This window comes from Alternaria hordeiaustralica, assembly GCF_023758085.1.
Source record: "Alternaria hordeiaustralica strain BMP 2776 chromosome Unknown scaffold_1, whole genome shotgun sequence".
NCBI classification, from domain to species: domain Eukaryota; kingdom Fungi; phylum Ascomycota; class Dothideomycetes; order Pleosporales; family Pleosporaceae; genus Alternaria; species Alternaria hordeiaustralica.
In genome coordinates, this window is record NW_026056773.1 from 4,534,577 (window position 1) to 4,554,762 (window position 20,186).

At 52.7% G+C, this 20,186-nt stretch overlaps 5 protein-coding genes across 5 annotated transcripts; 2 read left to right on the top strand and 3 right to left on the bottom strand.

The window, feature by feature from the left end:
* Nucleotides 1-810: 810 nt before the first annotated feature.
* On the top strand, nt 811-3,134 carry J4E84_001478 (uncharacterized protein; the record flags this gene model as incomplete). Its single annotated transcript, XM_049384110.1, has 3 exons — nt 811-847; nt 902-1,544; nt 1,592-3,134. The coding sequence occupies 3 exons, from the start codon at nt 811-813 to the stop codon at nt 3,132-3,134; spliced, it is 2,223 nt and encodes a 740-aa protein (XP_049249628.1).
* Nucleotides 3,135-5,961: 2,827 nt separating this feature from the next.
* J4E84_001479 (uncharacterized protein) lies at nt 5,962-6,270 on the bottom strand (the record flags this gene model as incomplete). The annotated part of the gene is given in 2 exon segments (XM_049384111.1): nt 5,962-6,243; nt 6,262-6,270. The coding sequence occupies 2 exon segments, from the start codon at nt 6,268-6,270 to the stop codon at nt 5,962-5,964; spliced, it is 291 nt and encodes a 96-aa protein (XP_049249629.1).
* A 5,393-nt stretch (nt 6,271-11,663) lies between these two features.
* On the top strand, nt 11,664-12,463 carry J4E84_001480 (uncharacterized protein; the record flags this gene model as incomplete). Its single annotated transcript, XM_049384112.1, has 2 exons — nt 11,664-11,670; nt 11,745-12,463. 2 exons carry the CDS (start codon nt 11,664-11,666, stop codon nt 12,461-12,463), a joined length of 726 nt encoding a protein of 241 aa, XP_049249630.1.
* Nucleotides 12,464-14,609: 2,146 nt separating this feature from the next.
* J4E84_001481 (uncharacterized protein) lies at nt 14,610-15,468 on the bottom strand (the record flags this gene model as incomplete). The annotated part of the gene is made up of 2 exons (XM_049384113.1): nt 14,610-15,335; nt 15,460-15,468. The coding sequence occupies 2 exons, from the start codon at nt 15,466-15,468 to the stop codon at nt 14,610-14,612; spliced, it is 735 nt and encodes a 244-aa protein (XP_049249631.1).
* Nucleotides 15,469-17,609: 2,141 nt separating this feature from the next.
* Nucleotides 17,610-19,213, bottom strand: J4E84_001482 (uncharacterized protein; the record flags this gene model as incomplete). The annotated part of the gene is made up of 2 exons (XM_049384114.1): nt 17,610-19,118; nt 19,205-19,213. The coding sequence occupies 2 exons, from the start codon at nt 19,211-19,213 to the stop codon at nt 17,610-17,612; spliced, it is 1,518 nt and encodes a 505-aa protein (XP_049249632.1).
* Nucleotides 19,214-20,186: the final 973 nt, after the last annotated feature.

Below are 20,186 nucleotides of genomic sequence, written 5' to 3' on the forward strand. Positions count from 1 at the left end.
CTGATGAGCATCTCTTTTCATTGCTATTTGTAGTCTCAGTATACTGAAGAACGAAAAAAGATTATTTTTCGCATTGCTAGAGTTTGATTTCTAATTTACACGTCCCACTGCTTTGGTGATGATACAGTTACTTTTACACATGCGCTCTCGGAGCTTGGCTACCAAATCTTCTATTTTGAAATGTCTTTTGAATCCGTTCTTTTGTCATTGCCATGTCGCTGCCAGCATTGTCGGAAAACTTCCATCTAGGTATTGTGTTAGTTTGGATGTCTTTCACAACGCCGCCTTACTTCTTTCGGCGAATCCTCGGCTCATCCAAGGTTCGGAGTCCAGTAGCAGCCAAACTTACCTCTTGCTTACACGCCCGCCAGTCCTTCTTCTCGTAATAGCAATCCGTCAATTTTGCATTTTCGTCTGCGCAGCCGGTGCTGTAGATGCGCTTATCCCTGCGAAACCTTAGTTAGCTTCTTTCGCTTCTAAAGTTCCTCTATTTTGTTCTCCCCGGATCTCCGCATCTACCCAAAAGCTGGAAATTCATACGCACCAGTCATCGGGCTCATCATCAATCAACAACTGCGCTGCTGCTGCGCGGGATTTGTCTTCGTTTGACATACTTCAAAGAGTTGAATAGAGGAATTGAGACGTGTGGTGTGAAGATATCGAGTCGCGGAAACTTGCGCAGGGTCTTGTCATTGAGAGAGTTGATTTGAGCACGGCCGGCCAAACTCGGTCCGCACTACAGTACCCTCAACGTCACCATCAGTCAGTCAGCATACGAATCGCACATCGCATTTTCATATCGCCAACATCATGGCGAGCAAAAAGATGAATGTGCTGGTATATTCCGGTACGCCTTTTCAAACTTCCTCACATCCCTACCAAGATTACTAAGCCAGCCCAGGCAACGGCAGCACCACAGAATCCGTCCGCCACTGCCTCTACACTCTACGGCGCCTCCTATCACCATCATACGCCGTCATCCCCATAACAGGCGATACCCTCATCAAAGAACCCTGGTTCAGCACATGCGCCCTACTCGTCTTCCCCGGCGGCGCCGATCTAGGCTACTGCCGCACGCTCAACGGCGAAGGCAACCGCCGGATTAGTCGGTATGTAAACGCCGGTGGTTCCTACCTTGGTTTCTGCGCTGGAGGGTATTACGGTAGCAGTAGGTGTGAATTCGAAGTCAACGACCCCAAAATGGCTGTTGAAGGAGAGAGGGAGTTAGGTTTCTTCCCTGGAACTTGTAGGGGATTGGCGTTTGAGGGGTTCAAGTATGCGAGTGAAGCTGGGGCGAGGGCGGCGGAGATTAAGATTGAAAAGGGTGCTTTCGAGGGGGTGGATGAGGGGGTGGGAGATGTGTTTAAGAGCTATTATAATGGTGGGGGCGTTTTTGTTGATGCGGGGAAGATGGAGAGTAGGGGGGTGCAGGTCTTGGCGAGTTATACGGAGGATTTGCATGTGGAGAGTGGAGAGGGGAAGGCGGCCGTTGTGTATCGGAAGGTGGGCGAGGGGCATGCTGTTCTTACTGGGCCGCATCCTGAGTAAGTCTCTCTCAATCGTCTGAAGCGTCGTTGCTAACATACCTCAGATTTGCGCCCCAGAACTTGAGCAAGATCCCCAGCTTACCTTCGTATGCTACCGTCATCGGCGACATCGCAGCTACAGATGCTACTCGACTTGACTTTATGCGCTTGATCCTCCGCAAACTTGGGCTGCAGGTCAACGAGCAGGAACAAGCGGTACCGTCCCTTTCCCGTCTGCATCTCACCGCTCATAACCTATCAGACGTCGCTGACCTCGTCGCTACCTGGCGTGAAATCATCACTGTAGTCGATGGCGATGAGTACATCAAGGGCGAGAACGATGTGTTTCGCGTTGAGAAAGAGGGGAGCGCGTGGAGCGTCAAGGAGTTGAAAAGGGCCGTTAGCGCTGTGTCGGAGAAGCTGCCTACCCTTGCTTCTGCTACGAACAGTACCAAGGAAGGTGTTGAAGAACAGACTAAAGAGGAAGATCCCAAGAAGAAAAAGCCCAAAACCCCAGAAGAAGAGATCCAAGACTGCATCACCTACACATCCACCACCTCCCCCGACCAAATCGTCTCCTACGAGAAGATCATCAAAGTCATAACCCCCCACTCGAAAGCCCTACCATCCCCCGAAGAAACCCCCTTCCACCACGAATCCTTCTACGCAAACCTCCACCACTACCACACCAAGCTCCGCAACCCCAACGCTTCCTTCGGCAAACACCTCATCTACGCCGACGTCGTAACCTCCACCAATACGCTCCTCGAGAAGAACCCGTCCTTACTACGCAGCCTCCCCCAAGGCTTCACCATAACAGCAACCACACAAATCGCGGGCCGCGGAAGAGGGAATAACGTTTGGATCGCGCCGCCGGGTGCGTTGATGTTTAGTACTGTGCTGCACCATTCCTTCACACTCAGCCAGTCCGCTCCGGTGGTATTTGTGCAGTACCTCGCCGCCCTCGCCATCGTCCAAGGCATCCAAAACTACGCCCCCGGCTACGAAAAAATCCCCGTAAAACTAAAATGGCCAAACGATATCTACGCGCAACTCCCCGGCTCGTCCAACAACCCTGTTGTCAAAATCGGTGGGATACTGGTTAATAGCAGTTACTCCGGTTCTACCTACGATGTTGTTACGGGGATTGGTTTGAATCTGAGTAACGCGTTACCGACTACGAGTCTAAATCAATTGGCCAAGGGGTGCACGCCGCCGTTGAAAGACTTTACGCCAGAGAAGTTGCTGGCGAGTATACTGGCGCATTTTGAGACGCTGTATAGTACGTTTACGCAGAGTGGGTTTACGAGGGAGATGGAGGAGTTTTATTATGGGAATTGGTTGCATACGGATCAGTTGGTTACGCTGGAGAGTGTGGAGGGTGGTGGTGGTGGTGGGGTGGGCGGTGGGTATAATGGAGGTGCGGGTGGAGGGTATAATGGTGGTCCGGTGAAGGCAAGGATCAAGGGGATTACAAGGGATTGGGGATTGTTGCTGGCGGAGGAGGTTAGGGAGGTGGATGGGCGCGGGACGGGGAGGGTGGTGCAGGTGCAGAGTGATGGGAATAGCTTTGATTTTTTTAGGGGGTTGGTGAGACGGAAGGTTTAGGTTTGGGGCTGAGAGGGGAGACTAGGTCGAAGAGGCGGGGGAGGTGTGATGAGGGCATGTGATGAGAATGAAACCTGGATACTTTGTGGTGGATAGTACTTGATGAGCATGTGGCGATGAGACCATGTGGTTGAAAACGAACCTCTAGTACATTGGGAAGGATGGTATGTGATGAGATATGCTGCAAAAGATCTGAACTTCTCCCGTCATGACTTCCTGGAACAATTGACTGAACTCCTCAGCTCATTCTTGCGAATCCCGTCAACTATATTCTTATCCGCGAGTCCTTCGTAAGAATGATCCTTCCGTGTATAATCGCTCAGACTCCGGTGTCCCGCCGAATCGTTTTCGTGAACCACACGATCTCCTTGTTTGATCGAAGTCCCGCGCCGAGCGCACTCACTTGTGTACCCAGAAGTCCATGGACCGCCAGTCTTTACATTTCTTTGATGCAAGCGGATGGACCAACAAGCGGGGTTTATGGCCGGGGAATCGATCAATTGTCACACACAACTTTCCCGTGGCAGCACAGTAGGTGCACGCTCGCATGTAACGCGGCTCGCTCGAGGATCCTGGGGTTTTCCCTCGGTCCAGCAGAAGTCTCACGCACTTGGTCGTCCTTTTGCTAGCGTCCATCATCTTCTCAAACTCTTTCCTGTTGACTGCTGTTTTCAAGTAGTCTTCGTTGAATTTCCTGGCAGCCTCTTTGACGAACAAGACCGGAAATTCGCACGAGGTATACATGCCGTAGTCTTCCCTAACGGGTGCCCAGAACCCTAGGTCTGTGTCCGATATCTGGACAACTTCCTTGCCAAGCAATTTTCGGAACCGGTCAAATTTCAGGGCCGCGCTGTAGTATCCTTCTTCATTGTCGCCGCTGTGGAACAGGCTGGACTTCGTCATGACGGTGCTCTTTTGTGTGAACCATCGAGGCGCGGCTTTCTCGAGACTCGTATCGGCGTCGCTATCTGTTTCAGAGGCGTAGCTGGAAGTCGGCGGCCAGGGGTAACTAGATGCTTCCTTGGTGTCTTTCGCAATGACGTTGGCTGATTTGTTCTCATCGGAGTCCTCTTGCTTGACAAGATCCTCTTCGTCATCCATCGGCTCCGGGCTTGCTTTCCTCGTCTTTTTCGCCGCCTGCGCAATGTCACTTCCTTTTCTCTTTCCGCCCGCGGTTGATGATAGAGTTCCTCGCGACTTTGGGGTTTGAGCTGGTTGATGTTGTGCGGCCTTTGATAAGCCTGGTCCTGCTTGGATGTTAGTGGTCGGGCGTCTTCACATTGGGGCTTCACTTACGTTCGCCTTTCTGCACTTCAGGTCCGCTAGGATCTCTAACACTCTTGCTACCACTACCGCCGCTGTTACCATCAACACCACTATTGTCACCGTCACGTTTGACCTCTACGGGTGCTGGCACGTCGTTGGCCTTTCGAGTCCTCGCAAGGTCATCAAGAACCACTGTCGCGATGGCATTGAGGTCTTCCCTACGAATACCAGCTTTGAGGCCGTGGGTGATGACATCGATGACTTCGTTGTCGCTGATGCTCGCGAGAAGAGCTGTCCTTGCACCAGCCACGATGGGGTTGCCGGAGAGTGCAAAGAGCGCGTCGTGGTAGGTTTGTGCTGTTGACATAGCGGTATGGGTAGCGAGACTGTGTTCTTAGATAGGAGCGTGAAGGAAGAGAGGTGGAGGAGAGGACGGAGAAGACAAAGTGGATGGAAGGCGACATATAAAGATGGGGTGGGGATGTGCGCGGAGACAGCAGGTGAGAGACTCGGCGATGAGGGTACCTTTACTTGTTCGTTGATTCTGGTGTGAGGATTTCCGTAGAATCACATTATTCACGGGGACGGAAAGATATGAGAGGCTTCTGCATTGTTCACTCATTCTCCTCAACTGCTCGATGTACGAAGGAACGTGTTGATCAAGGATTGTATTTCCACAGCCATCGACCAGAACGTATCTCAGAAGACTACGTCGACTTTTCCTTCTTCGAACTACAATAGAGAAGTCTTTGTATTCGTCTAGTCGACATTTGGAAACCATGATCTTCTTCGTGTACGAATTCCCATCGATCAATTCCTTCGTGCCCGTGTGACAAACTCACGCGTCAAGATTACTCAAGAACGCACCCAATAGTCCAGCGAGTCTATCATTGCCCCACGGCGATATTTCTGAGGTAAGGGGACAAAGGCAAGGCTGATCAATTCCCTGTCTCGCACAAGCCGAGCGCACAAGCGCTTCGCCCTAATACAGCGATCGCAGGCCTCGTTGTCTTTTCCTGTTCGCCCACCAGGCACCTTTGCTCTCATAATAATGGTGTCATTGACGCAGCATCCGGTGGCGACTCCCTTTTCGCGTAGTCTTAGTAGCTTACCCCATTCTGATACATGGAGGTCTGTAGAGAGGTAATCTTCATCAAACTTTGGGGCGAGTAGGGCAACCAAGGCGCTCCCGCTCCGTATCCAACCATCGCAGAAGACACCCCAGTGGAGGATTTCCATGCGCGGAACGATCTTGTTGTCGATCACCTGCTCTATCTCACAGTCTCGAAGGCTCACCTTTGAGGCGAAGGCAGCAGCCTGCGTGGCGACTACAGAAGGTGTATCGGGTCTGGAACGTTTGCGAATCGCACTGCCAGGAGACGGTGAGAGTCTTCGCTTGCTTGTTACCGACGTGGCTGGCGTTGCTGATGCTGCTGGTGTTGCTGATGTCGCTGATGTTGCTGGTGTTGCCGATTCGCCTGATGCTGAACGATCTTTGATCACCATGATCTCGCTCAGGGCTTGTTCATGATTAGTTGGATCCTACAAAACCTGTTGCAGGCTACTCACAATGCTGCTGGATGCTGTTTCCATGCCCTTGCTCGATCTTGACGCTAGCTGTCGCGCGAGCGACACTGCTACCATCACCGTTGGCCGAGGCCGAGGCCGGGTCCTTAGCGATGACGTCCAGAATGACCGAAATGATGTCTTCCAGGCCACCACGCGCGAATTCCCTCCCCACGACCTTCTTCAGAAGTTCCGAAAGGTCGTCGTCATTGATGCCTTGGAGAAGATGTTGGCGGGGTGTGGCGAGCTGGTCGTTTCCAGAAAGCGCGAGCAAGGCCTTGAGGTAGGAATCGACGGTCGACATGGCGAGTTACGCTGACGGGAAGATATGTAGGGTGGAAGGTGAAGGAAGAGCAGTATTGTTGTTGACTACGCGGCGCGGCGCAACGGCGCTAGCGGTGAAAACGCGTGGATTGGGAAAGTGCAAACGGACGAGGTGACGCGCACGCATCGAAGAAAGATGAAAACTATTAAGTCGGGTTGAAAGAATCAGAACACGGTTTAAGACCGATCTTCGCCGACGAACTCATCATAAGCATCATATGCGTCCTTCCTCTACTAGGTACCTCAGCCCTTGAATCAAGCCTCATGGGGTCGAGACACTCGAATTTGACTTCCATCTTGCGGTCTGGTTGCCAGAATTCCATGTCAACGGCCGGATCGCAGCTTCATACACGCCAGCGAGGCCTTTTTGGGAAGGTATAGTGGGCCTGAGCAGCGTCTCTATCACGCTTCCACTTGCTGTAGTGGGCCTCCACGCGACGGCCAGCTTTGTGTTTAGTCCTAGACACTTCAGATGCTTCTTGGCCTCGTCTGAGATCTGACCTAGTGGACAGTGATGCTATCGTTGAGGGGCCCGGATCTGAAGCAAGCTCGCTTCGATCTGCTGTAAGGTTAACGTTAGCATAGATTACGGTAGCCTAGGGATAACTACATGGTCTTACGCTCAGATTCCTTCATGGGGAATCCGTTGACGTCGTATAGCTCTTCCATCTTGATGACGACCTCACACTCCCCATTGGTTTCTTCATGCTTCACCGCGACTCCGTTCTCTTCATGTACATCATGCGCGTTCAAGCCTGGAGTCCTTGAGATGACAGCCAGCATAACTAGCGCAATGTTCTCCAGTCCTTCTCTTTCGAACTCGCATTTCACACCTTGGATGACTACACGCGATAGCTGGTTATCGCTGAGATTCTTGAGTATGTCCTTGCGCATGTCAGTGTCTGGTTGGCTGTGAAACCGCGCGAGTATGGCTTTGAGATCGCTGTCGTAGTATGACATGGTTGGCGGAGATGGAAGAAAGAGTCCGGTTGTATTGTTGTTTGCTACGCAGAGTGACGCTAACGTGGTACCTGCGTATGTCTTGTGGGTAGACAGGACAGGTGATGACCCAGCGAAGGTGTTAGTGGATGATAATTGGCGTCGCCAGCTTTCAAAGCCACCTTAGCTGCGACGATGTGGGACAGGAGAAGCTGTTAATGTTGGTCGTTGTTTTGCGAAATGTTTGTGCGAATGCTGTGTAACGCCATGCAACTGCACCGCGACTAAGCGGACACGTGAGCACGTGACACTTCACCAGCGGCATGGTATTACGTGCTAGAAGATGCTGTCAAACTGCCGGGTTAAGATATCTGAAATCCGGTCTCGAAAGCAAAGCGACAACTGTCGCGAGCGTCACTCGAAGGGTATACTGTGGTACAGTTGGCTGTGGCGACTGTTGCTCGTTTGTCCGTATTTGGGCAGGAATTTGGCCAAGCATTTGCCTGCTGACAGTGCCCATGCCCCGCCCGCATCAAGCGCTTACATACGACTAACAAGATGTCGAAGAGTTTGCATCGACCGTCGAGACCTCTACTAGATCACAGTCGAGCCGATTCGAGATCACATCGCGCAATATTCAAAGTCGATACACGTGGATGACGTCATGCAGGACGCTAGGACCAGTGACAGCATAGCGGCCCGTCAATGTTGGGAGTGCTTCAAACGACGCCTGGTATGCGATCGCACCCTGCCACTTTGCAGAAAATGTACCAAGACGGGTAAGGAATGCCCAGGATACAGCGACCAGAAGCCTTTGCAGTGGGTGGAACCGGGACACGTGACAATCCGTCCGAAGAAGAAGAAGAAGGAATGCCGGCTACCAATATCCGCTATCAGAGAAAGGAAGCTAGAGAAACTCGCGCCCATCATTTCAAATGAACCCTTTGCTGCTCCTGAGGTATCTAGAGACGCATGTCTACCAGAGATCCTCGGAGAAGGAGGGTGCTCGTGGCCGGTCTCCGAAGAGCTTCAGCTCGACCCGGAAGAGAGCGAACTATCCAAGAGCCAATTTGCCGGCCTATTAGTGCAAGAAGACAAGCCAGCATGGTGGCGCGACTCTGTGATCAAGCAGCAGGTCGACCCCATTGAGCCACTAGCTGTAGAGGCCGGGGCGGGCTGTGGGGTGGGCGAACGCATCATGTGCATCGGCAACAAAGACCAGATCAAGGAAGTAGTAGAAAGGGGCCGGCACTGGGAAGCCGCACTACTTCTCCAGTCAAACCAGAGGCCTCTCGCAAAGATACGGAGACTGTTGCAGATCATGGAGATGAACAGACTTCCATCGTACGATTTCTTGTCGGATGAGACACACGATGTGGTACAAGCCGTCAATTACTGTATGTACGCATGCTCCGACGAAAGGCATACATGTACTAAGTCCGATAGTTAACACTAAGATTTACCCGGATATCCAAGAGACGGACTGCCTAGCACCCAATCCAGCAGTAGTGCACTTCCCAGTGTGGGCTCTGCATATACTTGCTCCTCCAATGCACTACACTACTGTCTGCTTGAGTCTCAACTACCATTTGACCTCGTTGCCTCCAGGCAAGGACCGTGCGACCATCGCAAACAATCGCCTCAAGATATACCATTATCGAGGCCTTGCTATACGCGCTCTCAACGAGAATGTCGCGAGGAAGGAAACCCGCAGTAGTGATCAGACAATCGCCAGCATCCTCATGTTTCTGGCAATGGAGGTACACTCTGACAAATCTGCCACGTACGGGCCCAAAAGGCTGATTGCTATCTTAGGTACATAGCTCTACAGATGTCGACTGGAGGTCGCATGCAGATGGAATGAAGCGACTGATAGATATGCGTGGTGGCTTTGGATCACTGCGACGCACAGTACCTCACATGACATCAGCGCTAGTGATCTTCGTACTGTTAGTATTCCACGATGATCGCGACAAATTTGGCTGACATCATGCAGCATCGTAACCTTTTCGAATAGTCTTGGTCCAGCATCGCATCAGATCAGTATCACTGAGCCACTCGAACAGCATATCGAGGAAGTAGAGAAGGTGTATAGCCTTATCCTCCCTTACACACTGTGTCCGTCGACACTCTTCATTGAGATAATCCGCATCAACCGCCTGCGTCAACAGCTCAGCCTCACACCCGTTGTGGACCCGCATCAGTACGCTCAAGATGCACGCAGCATTCTCTCTCGTATCGAATCCTTCGGCCCAAGAGAATGGGCGCAGTCCAAGGATCAGAAAGATGACTGGCAGCTAATCGCATCGATCTGGCAGTCTGCAATCGCACTCTACTGCATAATGTCCTTGCAAGCTGTTGACATCCTTCCCAGCGACACAGAGATGGATCTCATGCGAATGCGGCATCGTGATCGTCTACTCAAAGATTTGAAGGCTGCTACACCATTAAAACAGTTAAAGAAGATATCGACATTTCCACTGTGTGTACTTGGCGTGGAAGCGGGCTATCACGTTCAGCAAATGACCCAGATCTGGATTGAACGGCACTTGGAGGATCATGCTCGCCTTCTTGGCAGCAACAGTTCTTTGAAGGCGCGAGGAGTACTCCGACGATACTGGCGTCGGAATAAACCTGGTTGGAATGAGTGTTTTGATGAGCCGTAAGTATTTCGTGTCGAACGTTTCCAGAGAGATGGCTAATGAGATCGATTTGCAGGTTTACAACTCTTGTACCAGCGGGTGTCTGCTGATCGGCCTGACGAATCGATGCGATCTCAAAGTTTATGCAACGGCCAATTGAGGCATGGTGTCGTTGACTGCTTAGGCCAGCCCTGAATCTAGTTTGAATGAACCATCGACTATTGCATACTTCAGTGCTTCCCAGAACCGAAATTGCCACATTCGATGGGTCACCGAGATGCCGAAGTGCATGCGCACTTGTCTCGGTTCGGCATTAAAGTAGCGAGCTGAGCTGACTGCATTCAAGGGAAGGAAGCGCGATCTGGTGCTGGCCAATAACAATCCCACAATGCCATCGCTGCCATTGCTCCTCCTCATTCGTTGCTGTTCGTCTTGGCCTTTCTGACTTCCTAACAGGGTTAGCGCTGATAGCGGGCGGTGTTTGAGGCTACCCCAAAACAGCGAGACTTTCAACAGCGAGCATTAACTAGGAAGAAAGCTTGGCCATATCGCAGTCCGTTTCGGTATAGGTGCGCAGCATATACCTCATAGTGTATGCGCGAATCCAATTAGCCACGACTGCGCTCTACTTCGGTTCTGGCTGGCTATTTTCGCCTAGCAGTTCTTACTAACGACAGTGCTCACGAATTCGATGTCATTGTGGCTCCGTTGATCACGTCCGGCAATGACGAGCGCTTGATTCTGATGCGGCCCCCACAACTAGCACTGCGCGAAGGACGCCTCGTCCTCTCCTGTTGCATCTGCAAGGCTGACCAGGTGGGAAAGCAGGATTTAGTAAAAATATATATAGTGTACCAGACTCTAGGGACGCATCTCGATACCATCGACAGGCCGTCACAACTACTGTACCGATATGTTTCCAAGGACGACCCTTTGCCTCGCGTTAATCGCAGGCCTCAACATCGCTGCGACGGCGTCACAATCATCTTTTGAATACACCGAATGCTCTGAGGATTCCGAGAACATCGCGATCAACTGGACAGATGCGTCCACCGTTCTGGGCAGACCCGACACCTATCTCGGAAAGCTGGTTGTACCTCTTGACTATACGCTGCCCCATTCGAACAACAACACACTCACCCTCAACATCCTGAAAGTCAAAGCGACCAAAGAGCCTAAGCTGGGGAGTGTGTTGACGAACTGGGGAGGTCCGGGTCTGCCCGCAACTGACTGGCTTTTGCAACAAGGTCGTTATGTTATTGCGTAAGTTGCTGCTTGTCGGGTACATGCTGCGATCAGGTGCTAACAACTCTTCTCGTGTAGCATGACAGGCGGGCAGTACGATATTATCGGTCCCGACCCCAGAGGCACTGGCACGACAATGCCCGTAGATTGCTACAACGACGAAATGGAACGGATGGTCGCGACCTTACGAACACCCACGAGGACCAACTCATTCGATATTGCATTGGGTGCTGTTTGGTCGTACACCAAGCAATACGCCGCACGCTGCTTCCAGAACGAGGCAGTGAATGGATCCTTGATGAGTACGGCGTTCGTTGCCAGAGACTTCATGAAGGTTGTCGATGCTCTGACTGCGGAAGGCGAGGATGGTCTTCTCCGGTACTGGGGTGAGTTGGAGACGATGGCTAGAATTTGAGGCTGTTGGCTAATCGGCGTCAGGCATATCCTATGGCACGTATCTGGGTCAGGTCCTAGCTGCCATGTTTCCCGACAAAATCGAGCGAATGATGCTTGATGGTGTTCTCAACCCGCTCGAGTATCAGCAAGGATGGTACGTAGCTTCTTCCAGATGAATGCGGCACAAGCTGACTGAGCATCAGGGAGACCGGTCCAGCTGAATCCGCGCCAGTTGCCTTGGGACAGTTTACCAAACAGTGCATCGATGCTGGCCCCTCCTGTCCCCTCTTTCGCCCCAACATTTCTTCCGACTCGTTGTACGACCAAATCCTACACCTGAGCGAAGAAGCCAAACGCGAGCCAATCGTTATGGGCCCCAACGTCACCACCGATATCGTCACCTACGAGAAGATCGCTGAGGCTAGTGACACCGCTCTGCGCATGGGTCTGGCATCCGGGTCTTACTTGGCAGGCTATCTCAACAGCATCATGATCCGCGATACTTCAGAGTACAACCACAGCCAGTACCTGATCAATCGCTCTTTCATCGTCCAAGATGCAGCGATCAATGCAGACAACACGCAGCTCATCCGTTGCTCCGACGCCATGTTCCGTGCTGATGAGCTCGCCGATATCGAGGAACGCGTCCGGCACATAACGAAGTTGAGTGACTGGAACAGCGATTACGTCATCGGCGCATACATAATGTGCTCGCTGTGGAAGGTTCAGGCAAAAGAGCGGTACGAGGGCGACTTCAAGGCGAAGACTAGGTACCCTGTATTGCTCATCGGTTCGCCGTATGACGTCCGCACTCCAATCTCTGGGGCTTATGCGGCGAAAAAGACGCTGGATGGTAGTGTTGTGCTTCAACACAATGGTCTCGGAGTAAGTGGAAGACCATCTCGTGGCTCCATGAATGGGTGTAGTTTACTTGAGAAAGACAATGGCTAACGAGGTTCGTAGCACACGGTTATGTACAGCCCCGGAATCTGCGCCATTACCGCAACCGCTGCGTATTTCGTGAATGGGACTATGCCGGAAGAAGGGATGGTGTGCGAGCAAGACTTTGGTATCTTCTCTGGAAAAAGCTTGAACGATACTCTCGATCTTGTTGGTGAGCCTTAGTCTTCCGCCATTCGGATTTTGAGACTTCGTGGGGGGCAGTGTCGAGACGATAGAGAAGGTGAAGGTTGGTCTGTCGATGAGAATTAAATGGTGTGTTCGGACCTCCATGAAGGGTGGTTGCTCCGGTATGAACGCTGGATAGACATTTCGAAGCTGCCTGTAAATCTTCCCGATGTGACTCATTTCCAACTCGCTGCTCTCTCTCCCGCTCCTCGATATGCATTGTGAGACGCTTGATGTGCCGCATGTGACTACTCATTGGGAGATAGGGAAGCTCGAGATACCCCATGTTCCACGTGCATACTTCTCCCCAAATCTGAAGAGGACTCCGTTAAGTCTGACATATGCGCCGAGCGAGATCGAAGTCTGGCCTGCGCGAAACTTATCGTGCAATGGAAATATGCACAGCTTGGGCCCCATGGTGTCCAGAATGACTCTGACACATAGACGCATCCGGCCATTGCAATGGTCACAAGCCCTGTCCTTGTCTCCTTCGGCTGAAGTGTACTTTGATGCGCCTGTGCCGCTGTACAGCCAGTGGCAGACGCACATTCCCCTCTGCATGAAGCGTTCTGCATCCCTCACTATTGACCGATACATTGTCGATATTTTAGGATGCGACATGTAGACTCGATTGAATATTGCGTGGATAACCCTACCGTCCCCAGGTGATAGGTCATGAAGAGGTAGCCAGGCGCCACCTCCGAAGCTGTTTGGAGCCCATACGCCTATCCTGAGTCTGGGATTTGGATCGGTTGCGGAGGCTGCGGGAAATGTAATGAAGTTTACGTCCGTCGCAGGATTTTGGTCCGCGTACAGCACCGCTTGTGGCGCTACTGTATTGCTTTCTTCCTCATCTTTGACGGAATCTTCTAGATCGATGACTGTCGGAGTTATCGCGAGGCGATAGTCGTATGGATGTATGACGTTATCCGCTTCCCACATGTCACTCTCGTAATCGTCCTCGTTCTTGTCCTCGTTCTCGTCATCACGTAGGTCGATGGTGTCCAACGATGAGCCACCAATCGGTTCATTTTTGTATGCCTTACTAGCAGGTTCCTGTCGCTCGCTATTTGTATCTTTAATAGCGCGCTTTCGCTTGCCCACCGAAGGGGTTGCTGCTTTTACTTGTGTCGCGTCTATCCGAGGTGCGATGGGGACAAACCCCAGAGATTCTGTGGTGATACATATCAGCCGGCGCCTCATATGTCCATAATTGCATCTTTACCAGTCTTTGGAACTGTCATTGGCTCGACATTGGGATTCTCTTTCAGGATATTGAGCATTGCGCAGACCAATCGCTCTCGTACCCTTCGGTTGGTACATCCGGTTATTCCTTCGACGGCAACGATTTCCAGCTCTTCCCAGTTCAGGCCATCAATGAGCCTCATGCGCGCATCGGCGAACTTTTCATTACCGGTCAGCGCAAGCAGCGCCTCCAGATACGAGCTCGTCATCGTGTAGACGCGCACACGTGAGAGATGCTGTGGTGCGAGGTGGATAGCCGGCACCGGATGTTTGTTGATGGCACCGGGCGGCAATCCCCGGCCGAGCTAGCGACTAGCGCATCGTCTGAAGCTCGGACCGACGAACACCAAAGGTTTGCGAATCCGCATCATACCCAATCCCTCACACACAGCTTTGGATCTCACGCCTCTTCACAACGTTGTCAAGGGCAAGCTCGCGCATTACTAGAGAGCTTGGGTAATATTCAGTAGGGTCAATAGCTGTCAAGGCTCACCGCATCAAGCAGCCGACGTGATCATTTTATCGTTTATTACTCGTCTATTCCATCTCTCTTCCGTCTCGTCCTCAAGAGGACAAGAACCCGAATACCCTACTTGACCGCGCGATCGAAGGAAACGACTAAAAGTCTACATCGCATGAGGATCTTCGCAGGGTTCGTCATGGGACTGACGTAGACTCCAGCATACCTGCTCGGTTTCTTTCTCGCCGCCTGCCTCCTTCGCCATCATCCTCCAATGACCCAGGCAGCGATGGAACCCAGCGCCTTGCTCTCACGACAGGCTTCAGGTAGCGGATAGACGCAGAGCTTTGTACCCAAGCGACAATGTACGACTCGTACGCAAAGGCGCCGGGTGCGAATGCAAGTGTCGCAAGCCCTATGCGTGTTTGCACGAGCGTTCTCAAAAGCCATTCGACCACAGCCATTCTGCAAGACGAGAATGTTGATGCATTTGCCCCCGGCGATATAAAGTGCTGCGTTCCTAGCCACCCCTGCATATGCCGCATGCTTGGCTTGGTCGGAAGTGAAGTCTGTCAAGAATCTTGCAGCGATACTGTTACCCGACGCAACATCGCCGAGCGGTTGCCATTCTTCCATTTCGGAAATGTTCATAACCCATGCACCTATCTTGAGCTTGGGTATAGCACAGGCTGTGGACCATACGTTGACGACATTAATATCAGTGTTGGCGTCTGCAGGGGTCTCATCTTGTAGATCGTGGTCATGTTCCGCGGTCATACCCGCCCAGTCTCCATTGTCCTCTTGTTCTCCGCTGATGGAGTTGCTGATACCTTCATTGGTCGTGTTGAGCGCGGCCGCTGTATGGAGTCGGACGCCGAAGTGATCTGCGTTTTCCGTGGCCTTCCTTTTGGGCTGGCCCCTCCGCGATGCCATGCCAGACGTTGCGAGGTCGTGCGCGTTGGGTGTGGGTGCGGGTGCGGACTGTATAGGCTGCCTGAAGTCTGTAATACCGCTGGTTAGTAACTAGTCCTCACCCAGCCTTTGAGTTCTTACTGTTCCCGACGAGCAACTCGGAGGTTCTCGGTTCTGTATTGATGAGATCAAGCAGGTTGACACTCAACATCTCGCGTGCTTTGCGGCTAGTACGACCGAGTCCATCCCGAATCAAGGTAAGGAGCTCCTCATCGCTAAGGCGTTGAATTAGCTGCAAGCGACCATCCGCGAAGATGTGATCGGAGAAGGCGAGCAGATGCTCTAGATATGGTTTTGCCATTATGGGTGAGGTTCCGCGTAGTGAGAGAGAGCGAGAGAAGTCTTGGTTTGTTGACATCTAGATAGGCAGGCGCGAAGCGCTAGCGCCGACGGAGTCACGTCACAGCAAACGAGAGCACCGCCAGGAGTATGCGCGAAGTGAGAGCTGACTCCCTGTTAAGACCCTATAGTATGTGTGCTGCAAATTGCGATCCCGCCACGTGACCGGGATTCTTTTTCCCCTACTGCCATCACCAGCCCAGATTCGGCTGCGCAACAAAGTCATACACAAACACCTGCTCAAGCAACGGGTCCGTCTCATTCTTCCGCCATATCAGCTTAATCCTTCTACAACGATGGAGATGTCACATACCTTCAGCTTATCGTGCGTCGGATCTTTATCGAACACCTGTCTCGAGGCTTCATCCTACTCAATGTCAGCACTCGTGATGCGGTCGCGTCACCATCCATTCCATACCTTGAAGACTACAACGAAACCCAAGTCCCACACACTCTCCCTCTTCACATTCGTCAGGTTTAGTGGCGTATTCAGCGGTCTTCCTCCTTTTGGCCCTTCGACCAGTAACTCAGGGTGCTCAGCGTAAAGCGCAAGAAAGGCAGATGCGCGATCGCCTTTCTGCTCCGCGGTGACATTGGGGTGGAAGCGGAATGTTGCTATGCGCGTTACGGGGGATGTATCGGTGGAGTTGGGCGTTGAAGTGGACATTGTGAAGGAAGAAGCAAGGCTGAAGAGGGCGACGAAGGCCGTGAGGAGGCGGGAGTGGAGTTGCATTGTGCTGAGGCAAAAGCGGCGGGGTATGCGCTTTAAGCAATGTAAGACGGGTCGATGCTGTGCGACTTCAACCAGGGCGTAACACCATAAATGAGGAAAGCCGTTGTGCGTGCAGTCGGTCGCGATGCTGACCGCGTATTGGTGCGCTAAACTTTAATCTGACCTGCATGCGGAGGTGGGGATACGCGGGCGGAGAGCCGAAGTCACCACATCACATTCGCATCGATGCACGTTGACTGTCTTTATATCTCTGAACTTTTGTTCTACTATAACTTCTGATAATACATGCAAAAATGCTAATGAGACGTCTTTGTGCCAATGGCAATGACACAGGTAACGGCAAAAGGAAGAACAAGAAATGGCCGTGCAGCTAGCCAGCAACCGCGAACAACATAACAACTAAACATGAAGCCAGATGCAGAAAAGAGATGGACGCACTGTAGGGCAAGCTTTCTTGACTTGCGCTCAGTGCGACAGCGATACGAGTCCTGTGAACTTCCAGTCGACTCAAGATCGCTCGACGATAAGGGTCGATCGGTCAATTGGGGGTGGCAGATGAGCCAAGCCACTTTTGTGGACTCGGTCTCATCGCAGCTGGGTGATGAAAGCACTTTTGTGTTCCAAATATCCCCAGCTAGTATCCACCAATTATCTTAGCGGTGGATGGCCGATGAGTCGTCAAGACCTTTGGACTTGCGCTCATCCCGACCGGTGGTTCGAGCCTCTTTGGGCCTTTCACTCATCTCGGTCGTCAGCTGTCAAGTCTCTCTGGACGGATTCAGCTGGGCTAACTCAGTAGTAATGACTTCGATAGGCGCGCCTCTCTGGACGCGGCGACGGGGTAGTGGAGGAGGTGCGCTCTTTGAGCTTGCACCTGGTCGACGGGGTGGTGACGTCTCTCTGGACTTTACACCAGCTCGACCGGCGGCTGTCGATGTTCTCTGACATGATCGGCCGGAATGGATGTCGGGATACCTTGGATTGAAGCGTGCTTCGGGTGCAGAGGTCGACAAGGAAAGCTCTTTTGGCTTTCGTTCGGAAAGCAGGTTGTTCTGACTCAGCCAAGATGCGGCGAGCGATGGAAGCCTCTTGGGCTACGATGAATGTGAGTTACTGGTTGTTGAAGTGGCGCTGTAGGTATGCCGACCACTGGTGGTCTGGTATGTTTGTTGGGAGACCCGCCCGGCGACTGATGAAGATAGCCTGGATAATTGCGCTCTTCAAATCGGGCGGCGACGAAGCACCGAGGCACGACGTTGGGCGCTACTGCGTTTGTTGTACTTTGCATCCTCATTGTGGCGAGCCTCGCGCTGCTTTGCCACTACTTCCTTGGTCACGAACTTCTTGTTGCGACCCTGGCGCTCTACTTGCTCTACTTCGTCTGTAAGGCTGGCGGAGCGACGGCGCTTGACACCAACAGAGGAGGCAGAAGATGGGGTAGGAGACGGAGCTGGAGGAGCAGAGGGCGCGGAAGCTGAGGGGGCTGACGAGTCGGCAGTGGTCGTCCTGGCCTGGGATAGTCGAGCAGAGCGACGCGGGTTGATCTCGACGCGTCCGGACGTCTGTGAATTCGCTGAGCCGGGAGGGCTCAGGAAAGATTGGCTGCCGAAGCGGCTGCGGGAGAAAGAGTTCGAGAAACCCTGTGTCTGGCTGGAAGGGCTCTGCGACCGGCCCAGAGTCTGCTGCGACTCGCCAAAGTACGTGGTGTCGGGCGTTTCCTGCAACTCACTTTTGATACCCGAAACGGAAGAGTGAAAGCCCGACGACTTGGACGAGCCGATGGAGCTCTGAAAGCCGGAGGTGGCGTCCTCGGCCTTGATAGCGGGTGTGGAGGAAGGTACCTGGTTGGCAGCAGGGCGGGTCTTCTTGATAGTGCCGAGGTTGCCAGAAGTGAAGGAGACGGCGTCGGGGTCCATCTCTTCGAAAGCGATGAGGGTGCGCTTGGCGCTCGTGGTCGTGGCCTTTTCGGCCTTGATGGCAGGCGCAGGCGGAGACTTGGAGTCGGCGGTGCGACGAATCTGGTTGTGGCGCTGGACGTCGCTGCCAACGCTATCTTCTACCTTGACGAGGCTGTCCTTAGTGATAGTGACGGGTGCGCGCTCGATAATCTCTTCTTCACCGACATCGAGGTAGTCGTCGTCGCGCTCTCGTTCCACTGAGGTCGGCTTCATGATGTTGGCCGATCCAATCTTAGTCTCAATGGGTCGATCGATCTCGACCTTGACGGCAGGCTCTTTCGCGAACTTAACGGAGTTCTGGATCTCGGCCTGTGCAGACTGCTCTTTCTTGACCTTGGTCGGCGTCTTCACAGCTGCGACCGACTTCTCTTTCAGAGGCCAGCCCTGAAGCAGCGAGTTCACGCTGACGGGCATCGGCGGTTGCAACATGGATGGCGAGACTGGATCGTTCCACGGAATGTCCATGAAAGACTCGTTGATGTTGCGAGGCTTGCCGAACCGCGAGAAGGTGTCGGGGTTCGATCGATGAAGCGTCTTCGCGGGTGAGTTCGAAGTCGCGCCCTGGTCTTTGAGCTGAGCCCTCCTATCGCGAAGCCGAGCACTGTTGTCGAGATCCGCCTGGAGGTTGGGACGTTTGGGGTCGAAAGGGATGGAGTGCGCCTCGAGCTTGTCGTTGAGGTATCGGGTGAGCTCTTGGGAACAACCGGGTGAGAGCTTGACGCCATGCTTCTCGAGAATGTCTTTGATGTCATGCGAGAGATGATGAGGACTCTGCTTGAGCAAGAAAGCTCCTGTGCGACAAGTCAGTATACGGAAAGACGCACAAAGACGCGAGCGCGGGGGTGCTTACCGGTGACGGAGCGCATCTTGGGTGCGGCCTGCTGGTTGTTGGGAGTGGTGGAAGACATCGTTGTAGTGGATGTGAAAGAGTGTGAAGTAGGTGAGTATTGACGACGAGTAGTGGAAGTGTGCTGTGTAATGCGAGCAGCTGTGATAATGCGCAGAATGCAGGAAGCGGGTGGTATATAAAGACTGAGGGTCTGAGCTGTCGCGTTGTTTTGTATGGGGCGGGGTATCGCGGTCTTTTATCGAAACGGTGTTGTGATTGCCTAGTCGCAAGTATTCACTGTGTGGTCCTGGGTCGCAGGCACAATGCAAAGCGCGATGTCGGCGCAAGCGACGCTGGAAGCAGTGAATGTGTCGCGACTTTTCTCTTAATTGCGCATTCATACACTTCATTGAGAAACTACCCCTCTTTGTATCGCTGGGTGGGTCGACGAGGTGACAACGCGCGCAGTCACGTGTTGTGACATTCACTTCGAGTGCTCTGCGTTTGGTGCTCAAACCCGCAACCGCCTTAGGTAGCAAACCTGCCGCGATACCTTTGTATTTACTAAGCACACCTATGGATGGATCAGCGCAGAACCTCGTGCTATGCGCGCAGCTTTAGTATACTGACCTACCATAGTCTCGTATATTCAAAGCCTGTACCAGCTTTTTGGTCACGTATCCATGGTTCTGCGATCAGAACGAAAAAATGTGAAGTCGATTTGGCGATGCGCATGGTGGCCGTTCGCTCACCAGCTCTCCTCCTGCGTCTTCTCAAAAAGTTGCGATCGCGGTGAAGCAGTGACGTTGGCGCAGGCGTTCGCACTTCCCTTTTCCGATTGAATCGCGCGTTGAAGTTCTCGCATTCACCACATACGGCAACCACCACCTCGTCCCCACGATACGAAGTGCAGTCACCCACCTCCTCTGTACACTCCGCGCACCATCTTCGCGTTCCGTTGGTACATTATCGCGCAACTGTAGTCAGCAACCTACTATAATATTACACCA